The 23,925-nt window shown below is 64.7% G+C and overlaps 1 protein-coding gene across 2 annotated transcripts; it reads right to left on the minus strand.

Annotated features, from left to right (window-relative positions):
* Positions 1-6,755: 6,755 nt before the first annotated feature.
* Positions 6,756-23,648, minus strand: LOC111161794 (nicalin). Of its 2 annotated transcripts, none has more exons than XM_022525755.1 (15): positions 23,377-23,648; positions 18,914-19,104; positions 17,960-18,104; positions 17,202-17,296; positions 14,543-14,623; positions 12,557-12,660; positions 12,086-12,174; positions 11,863-12,002; positions 11,544-11,722; positions 10,144-10,231; positions 10,023-10,061; positions 9,781-9,941; positions 8,709-8,762; positions 8,544-8,622; positions 6,756-8,345 (listed from the first exon to the last, which is right to left on the minus strand). In XM_022525755.1, the coding sequence occupies exons 1-15, from the start codon at positions 23,558-23,560 to the stop codon at positions 8,286-8,288; spliced, it is 1,689 nt and encodes a 562-aa protein (XP_022381463.1). In that variant the 5' UTR covers positions 23,561-23,648; the 3' UTR covers positions 6,756-8,285. The 2 variants fall into 2 exon arrangements, with proteins under 2 accessions (XP_022381463.1, XP_022381462.1); XM_022525754.1 differs by having other exon boundaries at positions 9,781-9,944.
* Positions 23,649-23,925: the final 277 nt, after the last annotated feature.

A 23,925-nucleotide genomic window follows, 5' to 3' on the forward strand; every position in this document is an offset into this window, starting at 1 on the left:
CTCCCTCTGTCCCTCCCCCTGCTTGTGCTCGCTCTCTCTTCCGACAAATAAAGCTTTACAAAATTCATCTTAAAGGCAAAACTATGTTGCTGCCTTAAAAGGGAATGAGGTTGATTAGATCTATGAGATATTAGAAAACCATACTCATCCGTGGGTTTAAACAGGACGCGGACGCTCTCGCTCTCGGTTCAGAAGGGCGACCAGCAGGCATCAGAGGCGCAAAAGACCCACTGGCTCCCGAGAGACTTTCTCCTGACTTCAGCAGAACGGCCGTGAGCCAGAGGAAGTGGGCCGTTCTCACGCTAGGGTCTTTCCATCAGCCCCCCACCCCCAAATCACGGTGGGAGTCCCATCTTTTGGGAAACCCCGATTGAGGGGACAGTGCTCTAAGCCTAGCAAAAGGTGGTTTGTGCTGTGTGGCCTTGGGCGAATGCCCTGCACTCTCTGGGCCCCGCTGCGTTATCAGTATGCTGTGGGGAGGGGCAGGGATGGTCCCACCAAACGGAGCTGTGAGGCTCCCATGATACCTTGGATGGGCAGCGGGCTGAGTCCCAGCCCCAAAATGACCCTCAACCTCGAAATAACCAAGAGACACCGAGTTTTTAGACTCTCTACAAATTCACTTAAATCCCGGTTCTTGCCCCCAGTCCTTTCCCTGGCTGGCGGGAAACCCTGGGGACGGACATTCTTGTGTCAAAACCTCCTCGTCGGGACGCCTGGGTGGCTCAGTCAGTTAGGCCACAGCCTTCGGCTCGGGTCATGATCCCAGGGCCCTGGGATCGAGCCCCGCATCGGGCTCCTTGCTCAGTGGGGAGCCTGCTTCCCCCTCTCTCTCTGCCTGCCTCTCTGCCTACTTGTGATCTCTCTGTGTCAAATAAATAAATAAAATCTTAAAAAAAAAAAAAACCTCCTCCTCCCCAAACATGCAGGAGGTGGCCCTGAGCACTGCCTCCGGCCCCTGCATGGACCCTGAGAACTCCCCCACGTCTGATTCGGGACTCGTCCCTCAAGCACCCAGCAGCATGCACTTTGCAAACCGTAAGGAGACGTCAAGAGGGGGCTGGAAGGCGCTGCAGTAGCTTTCTTTTTTTTTAAATTATTTTTATTATTTTTTAATTTTTTTTAAAGATTTTATTTATTTATTTGACAGAGATCACAAGTAGGCAGAGAGGCAGGCAGAGAGAGGAGGGAAGGCAGGCTCCCTGCTGAGCAGAGAGCCTGACGCGGGGCTCGATCCCAGGACCCTGGGATCATGACCTGAGCCGAAGGCAGCGGCTTTAACCCACTGAGCCACCCAGGCGGTAGCTTTCTAAGGGGCGGAGAGCAAAGCCCACAGGAAAACCCTGGTGCCAGATGTGAGAGGGACACCCGCTCGCCTTGCATCAGCTGGCCAGGGCCGCGTGACCACTACGGCAGACTCAGTGGCCGGAAACACATTCACGGTCTCACGGCTTCCCTGGGCCAGTCCCTGGAGTGCGGCGAGCCCCTGGGCTCTCTTCCGAGTCCCAAGAAGCTGCAGTCGAGCGGGTCGGCCGGCGGCGTTCGGAACGCGAGACCCTCGTCCGAGCTGCGGGGCTGTCATTCCCACTGAGTCGCCCAGCTGCGTCCTCACCACGCGGCCCCCTCTCCGGGCAGCTCCGGGGCCAGCAGGCGACGCGCAGAGAATGTCCATGTGCCCATCTGGGCATCCTGTCGGTGATGCGGAGCCCGAGCCTGCTGAGGCCTGGGACTCTGCATTCCCAACGAGCCTCCGGGGAGGGGCCACAGGCGATGTCTGCGCCGTTCCCGACTGGACTTTCCACCGGATGTGGGCATGAAGAGGGCTGAGACCCAGGAGGAGGAATGAGAAATGGCTCCTTGTCCTTTCTGGGTACCTGCCCACCCCCGTCCCCCTTCCCCTGCTGTCAACATCCTGGCTTTCTGCTGGTGGGGAAGTGGCCAGTCCGCGGGTAGGGGCACAGCGTATGGGTGACGGTCAGCCTCCACCTCGTCCCGTTGGACCCCAACGCCCTTCGGTCCCGCCCCCTCCACACCCCCAGCACCCCCATCCCCCCAGTGGGCCACAGACCCTGGGTCCAGGGGTGGCCACTTGCCCCACGGGGCCGCTGAATTCTCCGGCTGGGAATCTGAGTGTGAGAGCAAGAGGAACCCTTTAGGGGGCTGGGTGTGCGCCGGGCTGAACCTGGGAGTCATCAATTTTTTTTTTTTTTTTTTGCCAAGTAAGAATGAGAAAGATGGATAATAAATTCTCTTTTTTGAATGAGCCAGCCCCAGTGTGTTCCTGGACTCGTCATCGGAACCACGTGGGCTCGGAACCGTAGGATCCTGTGCCTGGAAGTGTCTGCGACGGCAAATCTGACACAGAAGGGGAACCTGCGGCTGCTGGGGGGTGGGGGTGGGGGCGGGGCGTTCCTTGGGGTGATGGAAGATTCTGGAATTAGGGCTGATGGAGGCGCGGCTCTGTGAGTATACTACACACCACTGCAATGTACCCTTGACATGGGTGAATTTTATGGTCAGTGAATCGGTCTCTATGACACAGTTTTGTTTTGAATTAAAAAAAACCTAAAAGCCAGCCCTGTCTCCCATTTGCCGTTTGACCTCAGGGCAAGACACTTCCTGGGCTTGAATTTCTCTTTTGTCTTCTGTAAACTGGAAACACAAGTGGGCATTTAATCCAGCAGGTAAATGTAGGAGGGACGGAGCGAGAAGCGCCCCGGCTTGTCGGCCATCAGAGGATCTCGGTTTCGGGCGGGCATCCCCAGCAGCTGGGTCCTTGGAGGGGCAGGGCCCCCCCCATTGCCTGGCCACAAAGGGGACAACGGTTACTCCCCGGTGGGGAAACCTCAGACGCCACATCATCTCCGCCGTCGGGGTTCATGCCCCGGGAAGGACACGGCATCAGGGCTGCGGACCGCCCCCCCCCCCACGACACAGAAGCTGACCCCGATCATGTGGGCACACCGGGACACTCAGCCTGTGGGCCATTGTACAGACACCCGGCCAGGACCCCTAAAAGGGTCCTGATCGTAAGACACAAAGACGGGGGAACATTCCAGGGTAGAGGAGGCTAAAGAGACAGGACCCAGAATGCAGACGTGATCTGGAATGTTCTTACCCACGGAGGACGCTGTTGGGGACAATGACCAGCACTTGTCTGTCATTAATCTGTGTCCACTTCTTGAGCTGGGCGAGTGCTCTGTGAGGAGGGAGGGGCGTCCTGCAGTTTAGGAAATGCCCCGGGACAAATTTAGGAGTGAACGGGGTGGGGACAGACAGGGAAAGGGAGAAAGGGACGACATAGAAGTGACACGTTCGCATTCCCAGAGCGCACGAAGGGGTTAAAGAGTTCTTCATGGCATCCCTGGAACGTTTCCTGAATCTGAAATTATGGCCAAATAACAAGTTAGGTAACAGGGATTTTTCTTAAAGCCCTGGGTGGCGTCCCCATCTGTCCCTCGAGAGCCTGCCTGGTTTGAGCCCCTCTCCCTGCTCCTCCTGGAGGTCTCCGGTCTGGGGGCAGGTGCCAGGCGTGGACGCAGGATGCCCCTTGTGTCCTGGGCCACCGTTGGAGACATTTCTGTGGCCCCTTGGAGCCACGTGTCCTTGAGCGACCCCTGCCACCCCTCCTGGAGGGATCAGAGCAGCTCTCGGAAGCCAGGAGTGTGTGTTCTTGCCAAAGGACCAGAGGTCCACTCTGCTCTCCGGCAGTGGATGGTTCCTCCACAATGAAAGAGAGGAAAACCAGAGCACAGATGGGGGATCACAGGCTGTTCCTGGAAAGAGCTGGGTGGCAAACATTTTGGGTTTGGCAGGGCACAGGGTCCCTACTGCTCAGCTCACCAGCAGCTGCAGGGGAGACATAACCAGGTGGGCGGGCCACGTGCCAATAAAACTTTATTTAGAACCACAAGCAGCAGGCTGGACCAGGCCCGGGGCCCTCCCGGTGCTCCGAAAGGCCCCTGTGAAGGACTGCGTGGCGGAAGTTGGGGACAGCTGTGTGTCCGTCAGCAGGAAATTGGGTGAGTAACTCCAGGCACCTTCTGGGGACAGAACACCATTCACTGGCAGAAAGGGTCGTGTATATAAGGAAAACTATAAAAGCCAAGTTAATATAAACTGAGGACAGTATGTTTATGCAAAACGTTTAAGCCGTATACAGAACACTCCTGAAGACGGTCCGTGTGATCCTAAGGATGTATGTAAAAACGGTCTTTCAAATTTTTATTTTTTAAAAATACGTTAAGTCTTCTCTACCCGCAACGTGGCCTCAAGCTCACAACCCTGAGATCAAGAGCCCCGCGCCCCACCGACTGAGCCAGGCAGACGCCCCTAAAAGTGTGAACATAAAAGGGGCACCTGGGGGGCTCAGTCGGTTCGGTGTCTGACTCTTGATCTCAGCTCAGGTCTTGATCTCAGGGTCGTGAGTTCAAGCCCCACACTGGAGCATATGGGGGGAAAAAAAGGAACAGAAAGGACAGAGACGGAGAACAGTGTCTCTGGGGAGAGACAGAGGGGGTCTGGAAGGAAGCTCACTCTGTTTTATCGCCTTAAAACACAGACCCCTGGGGAGAGGTCAAAGCCACCCCCTCGGGGTCCTCATGGAGGCCACGGGGCCCTTGCTGGAGCACTGAAGTTGAAGGTCACTGGCCCTCATCTTCCTAACCGTCCAGGAGCCACTGACCTTTCCAAATGCAAGTCAGTCCACATGGCTCCTCCCCTTGGCCTACCTCCTCCCCACGGTTCCCCCATCACATTGGGTGAGATGCAAACGCCCTGCCAGTTCCCGCCAGCCCCTGCGTGGCCCTCCCCTCTCCCCGACTCCCTCTCCCCCCACAGCTCACTTGGCTCCAGCTACACCCACGAGGCACGGTCCTGCCCCAGGGCCTTTGCACAGGCTATGCCCAATGCCTAGACCGCTATCCCTAATTTCCACATGGCTTAATCCCTGTCATTCCAATTTCACTCAAAAGCCTCCTGAAGGAGTCTCACTGCCCACACCCCATCTGTTTTCACTTGTTCCCCGTTTTCCCCAGTGGACAGTGTGGCCCCCCACATATCCCCAGGCCCAGCATGGCCCCTGGCATGGGGCAGGGGAGGCAAAGGGCAGCGAGGCAACAACTGTTCGAGCGTGACTGGGCCGTTCCGTGCCCTGGGGTGTTGACGGGATCGCGTGTGCTCGCAGGACACAACACCCTCACACCATGCCTCTCGCGACACGCCCCTCGCCTGCAAAACGCCGTCTCGGTCCAAACATGGGTTTGGACGGCGTGGGGCCACCTGCCGCGGACCTTTTACAGGACGGCCCAGGGACGGTTTCCTCCTCCTGACCGGTTTGGTCACTCCCTCCGGCTCGCTTCAGGGACCTGCAGGTAACTACACACGGGCCGACCGATGGCTCGTGCCACGGCGAAGGCGGACTGCGGCTTCGACAGCCTGTGCTAAGGCTCAACCGTACCCAGAACCCACACGGAAGGAACCCTATTCTCAACATGAGAGATCCTGCACACCCACCGGCGCCGAGCAGCCGCACGGAAAAACCCCAGCCGGGGTCACCGGTGGCTTGTTTTCCTGGTGTTTGTCAGTCAGGGGAACTTTCTGGGTCTAAAGGAAAGCTCTGTGTACCTTAACACGAGCAGATCTCGGCTGTTTTCCTCCGCAACTTGAGGAGTTCGACGCAGGGGGCTGACGCGGGGGCCGAAGCCGCCTTCCAGCCCAGGGGATCAGAAGGGAGATGGCCTGAGAAGAGGTGGCTGTGACCCTGGGGGCGGGGCATCCCAAGCCGCCCCGCTCCAGGCCCCCACCCGCGCTCCTTGGTTACCCAGCGCGCTCTGGGAATGCAGAGCCTGCCCCCCACCCAGCGGCCAGCCCGTCCCTCAGCCTGCCGCACTGTCACCCGCGTCCTCCCTGCGGCGGCCACCGGAGGGCGCCCGTGAGCACCCCGCAGGGGGAGCGTCACACAGCTCAGCTCCGGGATCTCCCCACCGCCCCTCCGAAACCCCAGCAAACCCCGAGAACACGCGTGGTCTGTCCTCCCCCGCACCCAGAACGTAAGCACCGAGGACAGACCTTTCTTTCTTCTGGGTGTCAAAGAGCTGGACACACGGACACTGTCGGAGGACTGACAGATCAGGGTGACCCCGAGAGGGGTAAGCCCCAGATGGGGTCCTCCCGTGCAAAGGGCAGGCAATGGGGGCTCCCAGGCCTGGAGCAGAGACCCGGGGCCGGACACCCCCTCCACCAACCTCGAGTGACCGCGCCCTGGCCATGACCTCCCTGGAGCCTGGTCTGGGGCTGGGGCGGGCCTTTGCACAGCCTGCTGACCCCCTCCTGGGTGGAAAGCATTCCCCCAAGTCCACGTCCGCCGGAACATCAGCGCGTGACCTGACCAGGAAGGAGGATCTGCACGTGCAATGAGTCGAAAGGACTCAGTGCTGCCCACAGGTGGGCCCCGACACCATGCCTGGGGTCCCTAACAGCAAGACCAAGAGAGCCTGCCTCGCAGAACCTGGAGGCGGAGGCGGGAGCCGAGTGCGCCCCGAGCAGAACCCCCCACGGCCTCGGAAGGAAGGCCTGCCCGCTCCCTGACCCCCCCGACTTCTGGCCTCCTGCACGGGGAGCAGCACCCTGTCTGTGGCCCGGCGCGGTCCCAGGGGACGACGAGCTGGTCTGCACCCCCATCTGGCAGCTGGGGGCAGGAGGGGGTGGGAACAGCCAAGTCCTGAGCACCAGCCCCCAGACAGGACACGTGAGGCTCATCGTTCGATATGGCTTTATTTTCTGATCGTCCAAGTGCATCCCACAACCAGCCGGAGCCGACGACCTGCCCTGGGAGGAAGGACACCCACTCGCCAGCGGCCCACCTGCACGGGAGACAACGAGCCTCCACCAGTCCCCGCGTCCTGCCCCCCAGAGGTGGCCGGGCTGGCTGGGCACTCAGTAAACAGTCTGGGGGAAGACAGGCCACCCAGCAGGGCAAAGTGGCACAGGCAAGAAAGGCTATGGCTCCCATGCCCGCCGCTCTCCTGGCCTGGGGGGGCTGGGATGCAGCCCTACCAGGGAGGACGGGGCTTGCCAAAGGCAGGAGGCTCAGGACGGAGGCGGAGATGCAGCCCCCTGGAGCCTGTCCCCCGCAGCGAGCTGGCTTCTGGGGGCTGGCCTCTGTGAAGGCCTCCCTGGAGGCTCAGGCAGGCCCCCCCCCCCACCGGGCACAGAACACCTAATTGATTATATTGCTAATGAATCCATTCGCCTGGGTCTCCCTGAGATCAGTCTCAGCATTGCTCGACGCCCCCTCCGCACCCCTTCCCTTCCAAGGAGCCTGACTTGTGGGGTTCAGGCCTGGACCTTCCTCCCCAGGTCCCAGGCCCCGGGAAGGGCAGCCCTGTGGGGCCCGCAGCTGCACCTTCTCCAGCACAGGGTCTCCCTTGACCCCCAGCCTGGACACCCTCCTGGGGGCCCAGAACACACCCTCCTTTCTGTGGATGAGGTGGCGGAGGCCCAGCGAGCCCAAGGTAAGGGGCAGAGGGGGAGAGGCCTTCTCTCTCCTCCACGGCCGCCTCCTGCCCCAGGGGCTCCGAAGGTACCCAGGTTCCTGGGGGATAGCCCCAGTCCCCCGGGGCCCGGAGGGGCAGGGGCAGCAGGCGGCGAGAAGCACACGCGAAGGTGAACGGCGCGGGAGCCGGACCAGGGAGGCCGCAGGTCTTCAGGGCACCAGCATCCACTGGGGCTCAAGGGAGTCACGTTCCAAGGCCGCACCCTGAGGCGGCTGCCCTCGGCCCAGGCCAGTGTGGGGAAACGCGAGGCTTCCAAGGGAGGGGCCGGAACCTGGGGGTCCTTCTTCAGACAGGACGAGCACCCGCGTCACCAGAGGGGCATCCGGGCGGGTTGGCGGGCAGACCGGGGCCAGTGAAGGCGGCCCCCTGCCGCGTAGCCTGCAGTTCCCACTCAGCATCACGGCCAAGAGGAGGGACGTGGAGGACATGCGGGGGCATCTCCTTGGCCATCCCGCGGCCAGCGAGCCCTGATCAGGGGCAGCGGGGCCAGGAGCTCATCCACATACTTGTCCCCAAGTCCAAGGCCCGGCCCTGGGCCCTCCAACAAAAGCTCCTCCGAGGGAGTTCAAGGACAAAAAAGAGAAAGAACCCCCAGGTCCTCAAGAGCAACACAGAAAAGCTCTGTAATTCAGGGCTTCGGCCGCGGAGCCCGGGGTGCAGCCCTGCCCTCCTGCCGGCCAGGAGCGGGGAGGGCGGCAGGCAGGGGCTCGGCACCGGCAAGGGGCCACGTCACTGCGTCTTGGCCTTCACGAGCAGTCTCTGGACTGTTTTGTACAGGAGGTCGAAGTGCTGGGGGCAGCAGGGAGGATCCCGTGAGGCCGGGGCCCCGCCACCGCGAGGTCGGAGCTCCGCCACCGCGAGGAAGGCCCGAGTGCCACCGGGGGTCGTCTGCTTCTAGGCAGGGTTAGGGCTGAGGACTTGCCCAGCCTGGTCTACCCACAATAGGGGCCCTGCCTCCCACCTGAGCCTCTACTCAGCAGTGCTCACCTGGACCGCCGTGTAGGCCATCCCGAGGTAGGCGCCGATGCAGACAGCCAAGAGCAGGTCGAAGATGGCGGGCTTGACCCTGGGGGGAAGCGGGGCACCGGAGAGTCGGGGGAGTGTCTGCCACTGGACCACGCGCCTTGGGCCGTGACCGGGGGCACCACTCACCTGTAGGCGTTCATCACCTGCTTCAGCTGGTCATAGAAGACGAACTCAGGGTCCCTGCGGAGACAGCGCACTCACCTGGTGCCCCGTGGCCTCCCGCAGCCCCCAGAAGTCCCACCAGCCCAGGAGGAGGAGGCAGCGCGCGTGCCCGTGTGTGCGCACGCACGAGGCCATGCAGACCCTCCTGGGGTAAGGACTGGCCTCTACTCCCTGTTGCTTTTTTCGGGTGTCAAATTGTACTCATTAAAAACGGAATAGGGGTCGCCGGGGTAGCTCAGTCAGTTGGGTGTCTGACTCTTGGTTTCTGCTCAGGTCACGATCTCAGGGTTGTGAGATCGAGCCCTGCGTCAGGCTCCGTGCTCAGTGTGGCGTCTGCTTGAGATTCTCTCTCCCTCTACCTTGCCCCTCCCCACCGTGTGTGCGTACACTCTCCTCTCGAAACAAATAAAATCTTTAAAAAAAAAAAAAAAAAAAGGATTAGAGTCACTGTGTGAGAGTCTAGTGGTCCACAGAACGTTACTACCAAGGGGAGATGGTCAGCGTCTGGGCATCAGAGACCCTGGCTCCACAGCTGGGGGTCCACTCTGGACCTCAGTTTCTTCTGTCCGAGAGCCCTGACTCCCAGGCACACCATGAGTAGGGAGAAGGCAAAGGGCCAGCGAGGGGCCCCAAGCAGTGTGGGCTATCTCCCACCTGTGCACACTGGCAGGTTCCCGCCCTACCACGAGGCCCTGCAGCGCTAGCTCGGCCCATGGTGGGAGGGGCACAGGCCAGATGGGGGACCCGGGCACAGAAGGACCAGAGAGCGGGTGGTTTAGAGCTACCCGATGAAATGCAGGACGTTGGTTACGTGTGGATTTCAGAGGAAGAAGAACTGGCTCCTGGCGTAAGTATATCCCAAATACTACACGAGATATACTTACACTAAACACACTCATTTCCGTGGAACTCCCGTTTAATCGGATCCCGCACTTTCCGTTTTACTCTCCGCCCTCTGCTTTCACTGGCTCGACCTCGCCCCCGGGGGGCCGGCCGCGCAGCCACGGGGCACCGGTGGGGGCAGCGGCGGACTCACCGCTTGTCAGCCTTGATGTGGTGTGGCTTGACCTCCTTCAGGTAGCGGCTCAGGTAGTGCTCGAGCGTGCTGAGGAACGTGCCGTCCTTGTCCACCAGCTGCGCGGCCCGCGGCTGGTTGGTGAGCCAGTCCATCACCGAGTCCAGCTGCTCCTGCTGGATCTGCTGCGGGGGGGGCCGAGGTCACGGGAACCACCCCCCCGCCGACCCTGCCGCCCCGCACCACCCGGCCCCCGCCGTTACCATCTGCTCCGTGAAGACCGGCATGTCTGGGGGGGTCCCCTGTGGAGAGAGGAGGGGCGGCCCTGAGTCCGACCCGCGGGCTGGGAGGCGTCAGAGCCGGGGGGCGCGGGGGGCGCCTCACCTTCTCCGTCAGGTTGTAGATGACGCGGGTCAGGGCCTCCGCGATGAGCCTGGTGTTGCGGGTCAGCGTCTTGGAGTCGACCCGGGACCTTAGCACAGGCGTGGGAAAAACAGGTGTGGGTTGTGCTGTGTCTCCAACGACAACAGGAGACAGGCTGCAGCCTGCTCTGGGGGCGCCTGCCCCGCGTCTGCCAGAAGGACCGCGGCCCTGGGCCTGTTTCCTTGCCGCAGATGTGGGGGTGGCTGGGGGACCCCCGTCCACCGTTGTCGCAGGCAGGGCTGAGGTGATGCCGCGGGGGCGAACGGCATTACCCACGCTCACCCCCACCCAGAACCCAGGAACGGGGCCTGATTTGGAAGCCGGGCGTCTGCGGACGTGGCGAGTGCCAGAGCACAGCTCCATGTGGGACGGCGGATGTCCTCATGTGAAAGGGGGAGACCATCTGTGACCGCAGGAACAAAGACTGGGGGACCACAGACAAGGGGACACCCAGTATAGCTGGCGACACGCAGACCCGGAAAAGGGGCTTGGGTGCAGAACAGAGTTGGCCGCTGGTTGCTGACGGGAGCAGGTGGGGGTGCTGGGCTGCCGGGGGGGGAAGCCGGGGGAGCATTCTCCTTGGCTCTCACTCCCTCCACCCTCGAACACCCTTCTCCGGGCCCATGCCCCTCAGCTCCAGCATCACCTCCTCCAGCAAGCCTCGCTGATGCCCCAGGAACAGTCCACAGCCTTGCCCACACCTGTTCTCTCTCTGGGCCTTGCCTGAAGCCAGGCAGTGCCTCCTGCAGGTCCAGCTGCTCAACCCCCAGCAGACACATGGCCAGCAGCTGGGACAGGCCCAAGGCTGGCCAGCGAGTGCACGTGGCCAGACCGGCCCACACCCAGCCCCACGGCCACCATAAACCCTGGCCCTGCGGAGCGCTGACACACCACTGGGAGACACGAATGGGAAATGAAATCCTCCACTGGCAGAAGCCAGAGAAGCCCAGCATCTTGACGAGAGCGAGGAAGGAGAGGTGGGGAGGGCTCCGAGGAGGTGTGAGGAGACGGGGCACCACTCTCCAGGCCTCCGCATGGCCGTGTGAAGGCCCAGGGGCAGGAACCACAGCCTCTGAGCCACAAGGCAGACCACAATGCTCGGCGTCTGAGGGTCACAGGTGGGGTCTGGATATCACGTGTGGGGGCCAGAAGACCTCAAACCACACCCACGTGCCCCCCGTCCCTAACAAGGGGGGGGCTCAGGAACCCGACCCCAGCTCCCCCGTCACCAGGCTCAGGCCTGCCGCCCTCCTGACCACCCACATTCCAGGTCTGTTCCTTCCAGGCGTCTGTCCACGCCGCGGCCCCGCAGAGATCACCCGTGGTGGCAGACAGCGGGGAGGCCCTGGGGCCACGCTCACCTCACGTCCATGATGCTGCTGCGCTGGCCGTCACGGTGGCTCTCCAGGTGGGACAGGGTGAAGGCGGGCAGCCGGCGGATGGCGAAGCGCTCATGCTCCCAGGCCAGGATGTCCTCCGCCAGGTTGATCTTCTTGTGCACCATGGAGAACCGGACCTCCGGGAACTGGTGGGCAGCCACCTGCGTGTGGGGGCGGTCAGGCTGGCGCCTGGCCCCGCGGTCCCACCCCGGCTGGGCTCACGGGGCCCTGATAGCCGGGAGTGTCCAAGCCCTGGATCCCACCGCGGCCCCGGGCCAAGCTGCGGCGGAGGGGCACCTACCGCCTCCAGCTCGCGCAGGAAGGCGTGCTGCAGCGTCCCCTCCCGCGGCGGCTTGGACACGTGCAGGTGCAGCCTGTCCCCGCGGCCCACGGTGTCCAGGCACAGCACGAAGGCCACGTTGTCCTGGAGCAGACTGGAGTCTGCGGGGCAGCAGATGGTTGGGACGGGCAGGGAGCAAGGACCCCGGCACCCCGTCTCCCCAGCTCCCCCGGGGGCCGCTCACCCGTGTGGTCCAGGTTGTCCTCCAGCCACCGCTTCGTGCCCTGGTAGTTGAACTTGCCCCCTCCAGAAGCAAAAAAGAGAAGGTTGTACCTGGCGTGGGGCAGCAGGGGACCGGCTGTGAAGGAGAGGGACCAGGACCACGACCCTGGCGAGCAGGCGGGTCCCCCCAGGTACTGAATCCCGACCAGCCCCCAGAGCAGGGTCTCCCCATCCCAGCATGGCTGACTCTCTGGGGGGTGGGGCTGCACCCCTGCCCCCCACTCCCTCGAAGCCAGGAGCCAGGAGTGCCCCCAGGGTGGCGACCACAGACACCCCCAGACAGGACCCCGTGGGCCTGCAGGACAGGATCTAGTTAGGGCTCAGCTCCAGGCCCATGGGGGAGGAGACCTCAGCACAGACCCTGTTACTCCCGGGTGCGCGACCCCCACACGCAGCAGCCCGCCCTCCTGGCAGCCCCTCCCGCCGGCCATACGCCGCGTGCGTGCGCTTGTAGGTGTAGAGCCTGGAGAAGAGGCGGGCGAGCTCCAGCAGCACGGAGATGCCACTCCCGTTCGAGTCCGCACCGTGCGACAGCCACTGCGGGCGGGAGACAAGGCCAGGAGTGAGCCCCAGGTCCTGCCCGGCACCTCGTGGTCCCCATAGTGGCAGCCAGAGCAGGTCCCGGACAGCCCCGCCTCGCCACCGGACGGCTCCCCGCTCCGCTCCCACCCCTAGGAGGACGGTACCCCATGTCTGCAGGGCTGAGCCCCCGGGGCCCGGGCCCTTCCAGCTCTCTTGCTCACTTCCCAGCACTCTGCCCCGGGGCCCTGGAGCCCAGGGGGGGCCGCCTCCGTCTGGAGTCAGCACCTGCCCCAGGAGCGCGGCACGCCCATACCACCGCGAGGGGGGTCGGAACGGGTTCCCTCCACTGGGCAGACCCAGACCCATCCAGCTCCTACAATCGGAAGCAACGTGCCCAACCACGTGGTAAGGGGACCTTGGAACCCTCCCAAGGTCATGGTCCACACGCCCATATATCATACATCGACTTTGAAATTCAGGGGCAGAAGACGACACGATGTGCACGGGGGGAACCAGACAGGAGGCCACACGGGGTGTGAGTCCACGCGTGTGACACGCCCCGACCAGGCTCCTCCACGGACAGGAAGGGGACCGCAGATGCGGTGTGGCTTCTGATGGGGACAGGGCTTCGTTCAGGGGAGATGGAACCTTCGGGAAGTCAGTGACCATGGCTGCACAACTCTGTGAGTGTCCCACTAAACTACGCGGTTTAAAAGAACAATTTAAATGTTACAGGGCACCTGGGTGGCTCAGTGGGTTAAAACCTCTGCCTTTGGCTCAGGTCATGATCCCAGGGTCCTGGGATCGAGCCCCGCATCGGGCTCTCTGCTCAGCCGGGAGCCTGCTTCCTCCTCTCTCTCTGCCTGCCTCTCTGCCTACGTGTGATCTCTGTCTGTCAAATAAATAAAATCTTTAAAAAAAAAAAAATCGTTACGTGAATTCCATCTCGGAAATAAGTAAAAACACTCTGTGGTAGGGGGAGGAGATTGGGACAAATCATCTCAAAGGGCTGCTGGTCGGGCGGGAGGGAGAGGAAGACCGGGCTGAGCCTTCTGGGTGGACCGCTGAGGCCCTGGCCTCACAGGCGGGGTAGCGCTTGGGACAGCCGCACTGTGGGTCCCCTGGTCAGGACCTCAGGCCACTATTGGCAACCTCTTTGCTCAGGTGGTTTTTCTTCCAGAGCAAGACCTGCCTGAGGAAGAGCAGACACCGTTCACGCTCTGGCGTGAGCCCTGACCTCGCCGTGGTGGGGGCTCTGAGAGCATGGCCCGGGGGAGGCGGATTCGCAAGGCTGGCCCTCCGCGGCATCTGGAACCGGACTGTGGGCTCTGGCCAGCCTCACTGCTGGGGGGCTCGTGTCCCTAGACCGTCTGTGCAGATGCGAGGTTCGGGCTGAGCGCCTGCTCCCCTCCCCAAGTTGGGCAGACGGGCCCGCAAGACCAACCCTGCAGAGAACCCAGCGCTGGGTCTCTGCCAGCCCCCGGAGACCACAGCACACACGCACAGTCCTGTCTCGTTTGGTGGGAACTAAGCATGTCCTGTGGGACACCCCGAGAGAGAGCTCTGGGAGCTCCCGCCTGGTGTCCCCACCCCCGCCCCCCACAGCCCCACCCTGAGCTCATTCTGCCTCCTGTCCTCTGTCTGTATAAACCACGGCCGTTGGGGATGACTATCTGCTGGGCTATGGGGTCCTCTCGGTACATCCCCACACCTGGGCCTGGGGACGGACAGGGACACCTGGTCTCAATCCGTGGCCCGGCCACCTATCGGCCGTGGGACTCCGGCCACAGGAGCTGCCTCAGATTAGCCTGTTTCTGCTTCAGGAGGACACCCGGCTCCGGGGCCCTCCGAGGTTCGGCCAGAGCAGCACAGGGAGGGGGAGAGCACGCATACGTACAGGGGCCACTCCGAAGGCATCGTAGTGGGCCACAATGACGATGGTCGGAAGGTCTTCTCCGCCTAGCCCAGTCAGCCGCCCCTGCGGAGACACAGTCTGTGAAGGGGCTGCTGGCCGGGGCCCCAACGGCCAGAAACAGCCCAGGCCACACTCACAGGTAGGGCAGTACTTCCGACTCTGCGAGCTGTCATGGACGATACGTGAACGAACGGCTGTGCCCACGTGTCCCTAACACTTTATTTGCAGAAATGATCAAGAGGGCCATAGCCTGCTGCCCCACCTGGAGCCCAGCCCATCCTTCAGGACGGGGCCCCAGGCCACCGGGGGTGCTGGCGGGAGAGCTCTGCGGGTGAGGCAAGGTGCCAGTATGGGACGCCGCCACAGCCCAGGTCCCGGCGCCCACGGCCCGGCTCGAGTCTCTTCACATAGGGACTGGCCCTCGCTAAAGTCACATGCGGGACAAGAGAGAACGACGTTCCGTCAGCAACGCCTCGGCCTCCACGCCTCCCCTGAGAGCTACTCGCGGGGTGCAGAGAGGGGGTCCCACAGCGCAGCCCAGGGGTCTGTGCCGGCGCACGGCTGAGGCCGTTTCCTGAGTCTCCCATCAGAGGGTGAGCTCTGCGAAGGCCTTGGCCGTGTCGGAGGGAAGGTGTCGCTGGCATCTCTCCCCGCCGCCGGAGACCCGGGGGCACATGCTGGCTGCGGGTCCTAGCGTGAGACTGCGGACGCGCCAGACCGGGGCCACGCCGCTGCCTCTGGGGGCTCGGGGCCCCTTTCCCAACAGATGGGCCGAGGCTAGGGCTGGCTGGGTGGCCCGATGGGGCACAGAGGAGCAGGGGGCCAGCCGAGCATCCCCACCTGCGCGCAAACAGCAGGGATGGCAAAGGGGCAAAGGGCTCAGGGCGGTGCAGGGGTTGCCAAAAGTAAACAAGGCAGCCTGGCAGGCACCTGACACAGACCCTCTCGTGGCGAGGAGGCCCCCTGGAGCCAGGCCGGCTCCGGCTGCTACTGACTCCAGCCGACCAGGCCAGCTGCGGCTCGGCCCGACCTTCGGGAGCCTGACTACAAGGCCTCTGGTCGCTGGGGCCTTCTCTGCCCAAACCGCCACAATCCCTCACACAGGGGGAAGAGAAGGATTCCTCTGAGTTTCACTGACTGCGCAGATGCTGCGGCGGCCTCCCCACATCCTGCATGGGCCCGTCCAGCTGCACCGACCCGCCCGCCCTCCTCCTGCACCCGGTCTGTGCAGGGCAGCCCGGGGCGTCCTGGGCCGGGCACGGTCCTCGCTGCCATAGGCCTGCAGCCTGGATGTCCCCGAGGGCCCCTGCACACGCGGGACGGGGCCACTAGGGGACGGGGCCGCTAGGCGACGGCACCTACTGTCCTGCCAGAGCCCTTCTCTGCTGTGTCTAAGTGCCCATTTGCTGCCCTCAGACCTCCCCACCTGCCAGTGAGGCCTTCACGGAAGGAGGGCACCTTGCCCGCTGCCGCCGCCTGCACACAGCGGGGCTCAGAAGGCGCTCACGGAGAGGCGGACTCACTTAGTCCTGGACAGGGAGGCGGTGGCTGCGAGCCTGGGTCTGCCCAAGTCCCACCTGCGCCTGCACGCCGACACCAGGTGGGGGCAGGGCAGCCGGGCACCATCCGGCGTAAGCCACTGGGCCCGGGGTCCTGCACGTTCCCAGACGCGTGGTCGCGGAGGGTCTCCCGTGCTCCAGAACCCTGGTTAGCCTCCAAGGACACGACAGAGGCCGCGATGTGCGGTCTCAGCGCCTCTGGCACTCGGGCTGACGGGAAAGAAACTGACGAAGCGCGGCTTCCCGACGGGTCGGGTGGGACCATCACTCAGGAGAAAGTGAAGCCACAGCAGGTCCAGCGCGCCAGCGCAGGGCTCCGGCCCCAGGCGTGTGCAAAGGCCTTGCCTGCAACGCTCCCACAGGGGAGGCTGTCCCCGCTCCAGACTCGGGGCACACGCGCACGAGCAGGCTGGCGGGCTGCCACCGAGCACTCGCCCCTCGCCCCCTAGCCCGGTGCCTTCATGGCCAGGGAGACCCCCTCACCGGTGTGCAGACACGACAGACGCAATGACACCTCGGAGCAGACACTGCCCACCTCACGGTTCTGCACTCCTCGCCCTCCCCGGCCCAGGGTGCACCCCACCGCCAGGCTGCCGTCCGCCCCCCACCCCAGGTGCATGAGGGAGAGAGAGCGGCAGAGTCGGGGGCGCCTCTGCCCTCAACACTTGCCTACACCACCACCGGGCCTAAGGACAGGCTCGACTCCTTCACGTTTGGCGGCTTGAACCGGCTACTTCCCCACCCAGAGCTCGGCTCCCTCCCACATCAGCAGAGCTCTGAACAACAGGGGTGTGCGGCCCCAGAAAGTTCTGAGGGCTTCTAGGAATCCAACACTGGGGACACTGTAACATGATGAGAAGGGGCAGCCCCCGTGCGAGGGAGACCTCTCTGCAAGGCAGGGACCACCGGTGCAAAGGCCCTGAGGCAGGACAAGGAGGCTTGATGTGCGGCGGGGGCTGGTGGGAGACTGGACCCGATTTCCCGATCAGAAGTTGCCCCCAGGGGGAGGCGTGGGAGTCAACTCGGGGAGCCCGGTGCCCCCCTCCCCGGGTCTCCATGTGGCAGGCAGGGCCGGCACTCACCTCCACACTGGTGATGAGCCAGTCACTCACGGCCTTGCTCTGCACCCCGCTGGTGACCATCTGGAAGCCGTTGGCCGTGGCGGTGTGGAGCAGCACTGAGGACAGGTGGGGGAGGTCAGCCGCGTGCTGGGGGGTCCTGGGCCCGAGCTGGCCTCCCCGCGGCCCCCATGCCTCAGACAGTAGGAGTCCAGTCTAAGCCCCACTGTATGCAGAAGCGACCCCGTGACCTGGAGCACAACCTGAGACCGCACCCGGGGAAGGGCCCGGCATCTGGAGTGAGAGCTGCTGAACCCACCACGCAGCCCCAGGCCGACCAGCAGGGGAGACTCCGAGCGCCGCCCGCCACTTGCACGGGGGTGAATGGAGCATCAGGCGGGTCTTTTCAGGGGCGTTTCTTCGACTACTCCTGCTAGCTCATTCCCCACAGCCACCCGCCCCTGCGCCAAGCTCATGGACGTCCCCGGTCCCCGGAGCAGAAGAAACCTGTGTCCTCCTCTCCCCAAGGACACGGCTGCCCCACCCGATGGGCTCCAGCATGATGGAGACGCCCTGTCCTCAGCAGATAGAACAGACAAAACCCACTGGACGCCCACAGGTTCGACAAGCCAGAGGCCCGCCGGGACAGCCCTCCCTCCCAAGGCAGGGCCGGCCCACTGACCCACACGGCTGCGTACCGCACCACGTGCTCGCCGGGAGACGGGGCCCCAGAAGCCGCCTGGCATGGCCACAGCCCGCCTGCTCCTGCAGCCCAGGCCTACCTTCGGCAGCAGAGGCAGAGCCCTGGGCGGCGGACGCGGCCTGCGTCTGCTCGTAGATGGACAGCAAGGCCTCGTCCTCCACAGCGAAGTAGACGGGGACCACGGTCTCCATGGCCAGCATCTCCGGCTCGGTCTCCATGAATTGCTGTGGAAGAGACACCCGTTTAGGGGGCTCCTAGGCTGGGGGAGAGGCTGCCCAGGGGCCTGTCCCAGGGTGCGGGTATGCCTCCTCCGCAGTTGGCCAACAGGGCCAGGATTGTGCTGGAAAACAGGACGGAAGGGGGGCCGAGGGTACAAAGAGGACAAGGACGGAGGGACGGGTGAGGCGGCAATGCCCACGGGGCCCCCGGGCGGGACCCATCAGGGAGCAAACAGGTCAGGAGGTCAGATCTGGTGTCCCCATGGGCTGCTCCCAGCCCCACCGCCCGTCACACCCTTCGCTGTGGGCGGACGACAGACGCCGGCACCCTGGTCTGATGGCAGGGACCCCCACCACGGGTGGGCACAAGATGCCCGGCACCAAACAGGACGGCGGTGAGCGTGAAGTCCCCTCCACCACCTGACACCTGCTCGACTGCCAAAGCGTCTTCATCCGAGCTGTCTCCCGAGTCCTGTCAGGACACTCTCTGCCCCGGGCACTGTGGCCATCGGGCAGGTCACTCTGTGGGGCGTCCTGGGTGCTGGGGAACAGAGCAGCGCCCCCCAGCCCCATCCACTGAATGCCAGGAGCTCCCCAATCCCCGTGAGCACAGATGTGCCCAGACACAGCCCGGTGACCCTCGGGGACAGGATCCGTCTGGGCAGGAGGGGGCGATGACAGGAGGCGAGCCAGCACCATCCCGCCTCCTGAAGGGCAGACGGCAGAGGAGGTGAAGGGCCGCGCCCGGGGCCTCCCGCCAACCCCCAGCCCAGCCCAGCGCTCTTCCTCCGGCCGCAGGCGGAGCGGACACTCACCCGGATGACGTCCTGCGGCACGGCGGCCATGGCCCGTGGCAGGATGATGACCACAGCGCCGGCCGACTGCCGCAGGGCCTTCTGGTACCGCCCATAGGAGAAGTCCAGCAGCCGCATGAGCACGCAGCGGCGGCTCAGCACGTCCGCGTCGATGGTGCGGGCCTCCGTGTTGAGCACTGCGTTCCGCGTGCCTGCGGGAGGGCAGGGAGGGCCTCCCTCAGTGGGGCGCCGGGACCCCCAGCTGGAGACCACTACGTCCGCCACGGCCAGCCCCTCACTGCCTAGTGGTGCGGTGTCCACTCCAACCCCGGTGAGTCGCGACTCCCTCCCCGGGCCCTGTGGGGGTCCGGGCAGCATTCCCCACGTGCTCGGTGCCGCCGGAGCTCTCCCCGGCACGACAACCACAGATGACCCCAGACATCACCCAGGGTCCCCTGGGACAGTATCACTGCGGGTGGGAGCCCCTGCTCCGCATCCAAGGGCCCGTCCCACCTCTCTTCCCACGGCTGAAGAAAGCTCCAGAAAATCAGGGAGAGCTCCAGCCGGAGTCCCGGGGAACCGGACCCCACCCCCACCCGAAGAGAAGTGGGGACTCAGAACCAGGGCGGTGCAGACTTTCTGAAGGCCAGCGGGGATCTCCCCCCTACACAGGGCACCCAAGCGCAGACATTAGATGCGGGACCGAGGAGCCGCGCCGTCTACCACTTCCCACCGGCGCTGGCACGTGGCTGACCCTCCGGGCCATCTGTCCCCGTTCACGGATGGGAAAGGGGGCACGGCCAGCTCCCAGGGTCCCGGCGCTCAGCTGGGACGCTGCCAGAAATCCCACTTGGACGTCCGATCACCCAAACGGCAAAGGTAAGCCACGACTCCAAATGCCTCAGAAGCTGCAGGCCGACCCGGGATGTGCAAAACAAGTGAACCCCGCGGCCCGTGGGGCGGACATGGCCCCCCGCCCCTGCCACAGGGTCTGCAGTTTGGGATGCGGACAGCGAGCACTCAAAAGACGCAGAGAAGCGGTCCCGCTCCCTGAGAGGAGCTCGGGCTGGCCGTCCTGGAGGTCAAGGCTGTAGGGGGAGGCATCGCCCGTCCACACAGATGAGGACCTACGCTAGGCCACCAGGGGCCCCCTCAGGTCCCCGCCTCTGCTTTCCAGGAAGGTGCCAGGCAGGCGGGAGAAGGCCAGCTTCCGCGGTGTGGGGCTGGGCAGGGGAAGGCCATCTCAGGAGCAGGGGAAGCAAGGGTGGGCCACGGGCCCCAGGGCTGGAGGGGGTGGTCCCCGCCTCTACCCCTCCCAGCCCTCGAGGGGCCTCTTCTCTGATTGAGGCCGTGGCAGTGAGAGCCCCAGGAGGGCAGAGCAGGGAGAGGGCAGGAGACCTTCAGGCCGTCCTTGAAGCTCCTGGAATGCCGGGAAGGCCGCTCCCCGGGCGCACCTGTCCTGCAGCTCAGCCTCCCAGAGGCGCTCCCAATCAGCCGGGGGTGTGGACGGGGGGGGGGGGGGGGGGGGGGGGGGGGGGGGGGTGTGGACAGGGAGGGCCACCTATAGAGCCTACTGTGCGTGTCCTCCGCCGGGTGCCCCTGCAGGGCCGGAATGCGGCCTCTGCTGTCCACAGGGAGGAAGCCAGGGAAGGGCAAGGGGGAGGGCAGAGCTGGGTAGACGTGGGCCCCCTCAGGGCCGAGACCCTCTCGTGCTGATGGAAAGCTGCAGCCTGCGCCCCGTCCAGACAGGAAGAGGCAGGCTTGGCAGACGCCACAGGGGAGGGCACCAGGCACCGGGACAGAAGTCACCGCTTCTCTCCCAGGACCAGACCTGAGCAGGGGTGGCGAGCTGCTCCACCAAGGGCCAGAAGGTCAACCCTCTCACCTTGCTGGCCACACAGGCTTGGTCTCAACAGCCTGAGACGCAGGCCAACCAGTGGCCTGTAAAGCTTTATTCTGCAAACCACGTGCCAGCAAACTTTATTCACAACAACGGGGGGACGAGGCGGACACAGGTGCTGGGGGGCCCTGTGTTAGCCCAGGGGATCCGGTGAGACGGCGAGGAGCTGCCACTCTGTGCAGCCAGGTCACCTGGGAGGACCAGAGTCTGCCGGGTGGGAGGTGGGAGCGCTGAGGTCACGCCCCACGGCCTTGCACCTGGCCGATTACCCTCGGCCCCGCTCACCCCGCGGCACAGAGCACACGCCTTTCCTTCCCAGCAGCCAGTCAGCCTGCATTTCTCAAGAGGAGTGAACAGGAAATTAGGAAAGAAGAGAGACCCAGAGCAGGGGTTGCAGCAGGAGGCGCGGAGCCTGCAGGCACCCAGAGGGGAGATCGCAATCGCGATGACCCAGCAGAGCTGCTCTCGGGGACAACGCCATCCGGGAGAGGCCGGGCTCCCCTGAGCCCCACTAGGGGCCCCGCCTCCAGCCACCCACCTCCCCCATAGGCAACGTCACCCCTTCGGCTTCTCCCCAGGTGAATGTGCCTGCTGTGCCTGGCCGGGGGCCGGGAGGTGTGAGCTGCACACAGAGAGCCGGGCCACCGACAGCCCTTGGCTGGGGCAGGTGGGCCTCCGCCCCCAGGCCCTGTGCTCACCCCCAGAGCCCAAGGTCTTCACAAATGCCACGCGCGAGACAGGCTGCACCTGGGCTTCTCGCTCGGAGCTAGGGACGGGGCCGCGCAGGCGAAGATGTCAAGTCACAGAAAGGAAAGGGAGGGCATCCCAGGGTTGGGGACAACAGACCCAGGGAAGGGAGGACAAGGAAGAGAAAGCAGTACGGAAGCCAACTCGGATCCGGAGAAATGGTTATCTCAAGTCCTCGGACCTGGGCCTTGGGGAGGGAGAGTCCTCTGGGAAATCAACAGAGGTCTAGATCAGGACGGCAGCCACCAGCCACACCGGGCGACTTCAGCTCATTACAACTATCCAGCACTCAGAACTCCCCCCATCCCGCCTTGCCCGAGCCACAGCTCAAGTGCCCAGGGGCCCCCTGTGGCGGCCAGCTCCGCATTAGCACACATCTACCACCCCAGAAAGTTCCACCAGACGGCGCTGGTAAAGACCCTCACCCAGGAGAACGGGAAACACCCTGTAAAAACGGGCCCACGACATCGGGGGCTCCAAGAGCATCACTCACCCACGGTCGGCCCCGTGGTGCTGCGGGCATGCAGGGCCGGGTGGGTCACTGTGGGGGGTGTCCTGGGCGCTGTACGGTGATGAGTGGTATCCCCGGCTCCCACCCACTCAATGCCAGGACCCACCCCCCGACTTGTGACAACCACGAAGTCGTCACCCAATGACCGACCACGGGGTTGACAACCACTGCTCTAAACGGCAACGGCCTTTGGGGTGAGGAGGGATGTGAGGGGAGGTCTGGACCTGCCTCCAGGGGGGGCCTGGAGGGGCTCCCCAAGGACTTGGCTGGGGGTCCACAGAGCTCAGGCTGAGCCTGAGATGTTCTAGCAGGAGGGCCCAGTCCAAGAGCAGATGGGCTCGGAGCGGAGGCCCAGGACCGGGGAGGGGCTCCCTTCTCGCAGGGACCTGAGGCAAGAACGCCGGAGGCCGGCAGGTCCGCCAACACCAGATACGGCTACAGGCGCTCAGAATCCAGGCGCAGGGGCTGGGATCAGGACCTCGACAGCAGAAGGGACTGGAGGGGACAGCAAGGATCTGTGCTGGATCCAGGCCCATGGGGGCTGAGCGAGAGGAGAGCCAGGGCCAGAGACGATCCAGGACTCCCGGGGAGAGCGAGCACGCGGGGACCCAGAGGGAGACTGAGACCAGGCGGTGGGTGTGCACCGAGGGAAAGGATGACACACAGGGTCCGAGGACCCCCAGGAGCCCACAGGCACCGGGACTGAAAGGGGCTATGGGTGCCTGGCTCATGAGCTGGGCCCAGAAAGCAGGGAGCCTGGAAAGGTGGGCCTCGGCGGAAGCCAGGCCCGGTGAGTGATCAGAGCTCTGAGCCCCCGGCCGCGGAACACTGGCACTGAAGAGAACGCCCCGGGGTGCCCCTGGGGGCCGAGGACGGTCAGGGCTGGCGGGACCTGCCCACCGGCTGCCTCCGCCTGGCAGGAACTAAGCGAGGAGGCTTGCCTCCAGCCGGGCTCGCCGAGGGGGTGCTCTGGGCTCGGGGGCACGACCCGGCGAGGACGGACGCCGGTGGCGCGCGGGAAGGGGGCCCGGGCAGTGCGCCTCTGGCCCGGCTGGGCATCAGACAGAGGGGACGAGGCCCGGGTCCAGGAGCAGAGCGGACGCGTGGCCTGAGGGTCGGAGCGACGGGATCCGGGGCGCGCTGCCCTGTCCGGGGCGGGGGCTGCCGGGGCCAGCGCCCGGGGCGCCGAGAGCCGGGCGCGTCGCAGGGCGCAAGCACGCAGGTGACTCGGCGGGGCCGGCCGCGGCTCGGCGGGACTCGGCGGGGCTGCAGCCGGGCCGGCGGGCGCGGCGCGTCCCGGGGCCCGCGGGGGCCGGCCGCACGCACCGTAGGGCTGCCCCTGCAGGTCGTACTGCTGCATGCGGTAGACGGTGAACTCGTGCGCCGCGTCGGCGGCGGGCAGCGGCGGCGCCACGAGCAGCAGCACGGCGGGCAGGAAGACGATGAAGCCAAGCGGCAGGCACGACGCCTTCAGCATGTTCTCCAGCACCTCGCCCGCTTCTTCCAGCATCCTGGCCGGCGGCGGGGCCGCGCGGAGCGGCGGCGGGCACGGGACGGCGGCGGCGGCGGCGGCTCCCGCGGACTCACCTCAGCATGGGTAGCCGCCGGGGTCCTGCGGGCGCCGCGCCGGGCAGCCCGCGCCTGCTCCGGGGTCCTGCGGGCACCGCCACGGGCAGCCCCGCCCGCCGCGCTGCCTCCCGGGAGTCGTAGTCCTCCGGGCGCGCGCGGAGCCTCCTGGGAGTGGTAGGCCCGCTGGGTTACTTCCCCGTGGAGGACGTTGTGAAGGACCGTATGGCTAAACCTGAGGATGAAGTTTCACGTAACACGCGAGTCAGAAAAATACGGAGACTTTAAGGCAACTATTTGGAGTGGAAC

Source organism: Enhydra lutris, unplaced genomic scaffold (genome assembly GCF_002288905.1).
Source record: "Enhydra lutris kenyoni isolate GAN:26980312 unplaced genomic scaffold, ASM228890v2 scaffoldscaffold86, whole genome shotgun sequence".
NCBI lineage: Eukaryota > Metazoa > Chordata > Mammalia > Carnivora > Mustelidae > Enhydra > Enhydra lutris.

What these genes read in the sequence shown, in the direction of transcription:
- LOC111161794 (XM_022525754.1), bottom strand. Translation starts at nt 23,560, where the DNA reads ATGCTGGAAGAAGCGGGCGAGGTGCTGGAGAACATGCTGAAGGCGTCG. An exon ending in CCTGCAGGGGCAGCCCTACG is followed by an intron (nt 19,105 to 23,376) that starts GTGCGTGCGGCC and finishes GCCCTCCCGCAG; the next exon opens with GCACGCGGAACGCAGTGCTC. An exon ending in TACAAGCGCACGCACGCGGC is followed by an intron (nt 12,175 to 12,556) that starts GTATGGCCGGCG and finishes GCCCCACGCCAG; the next exon opens with GTACAACCTTCTCTTTTTTG.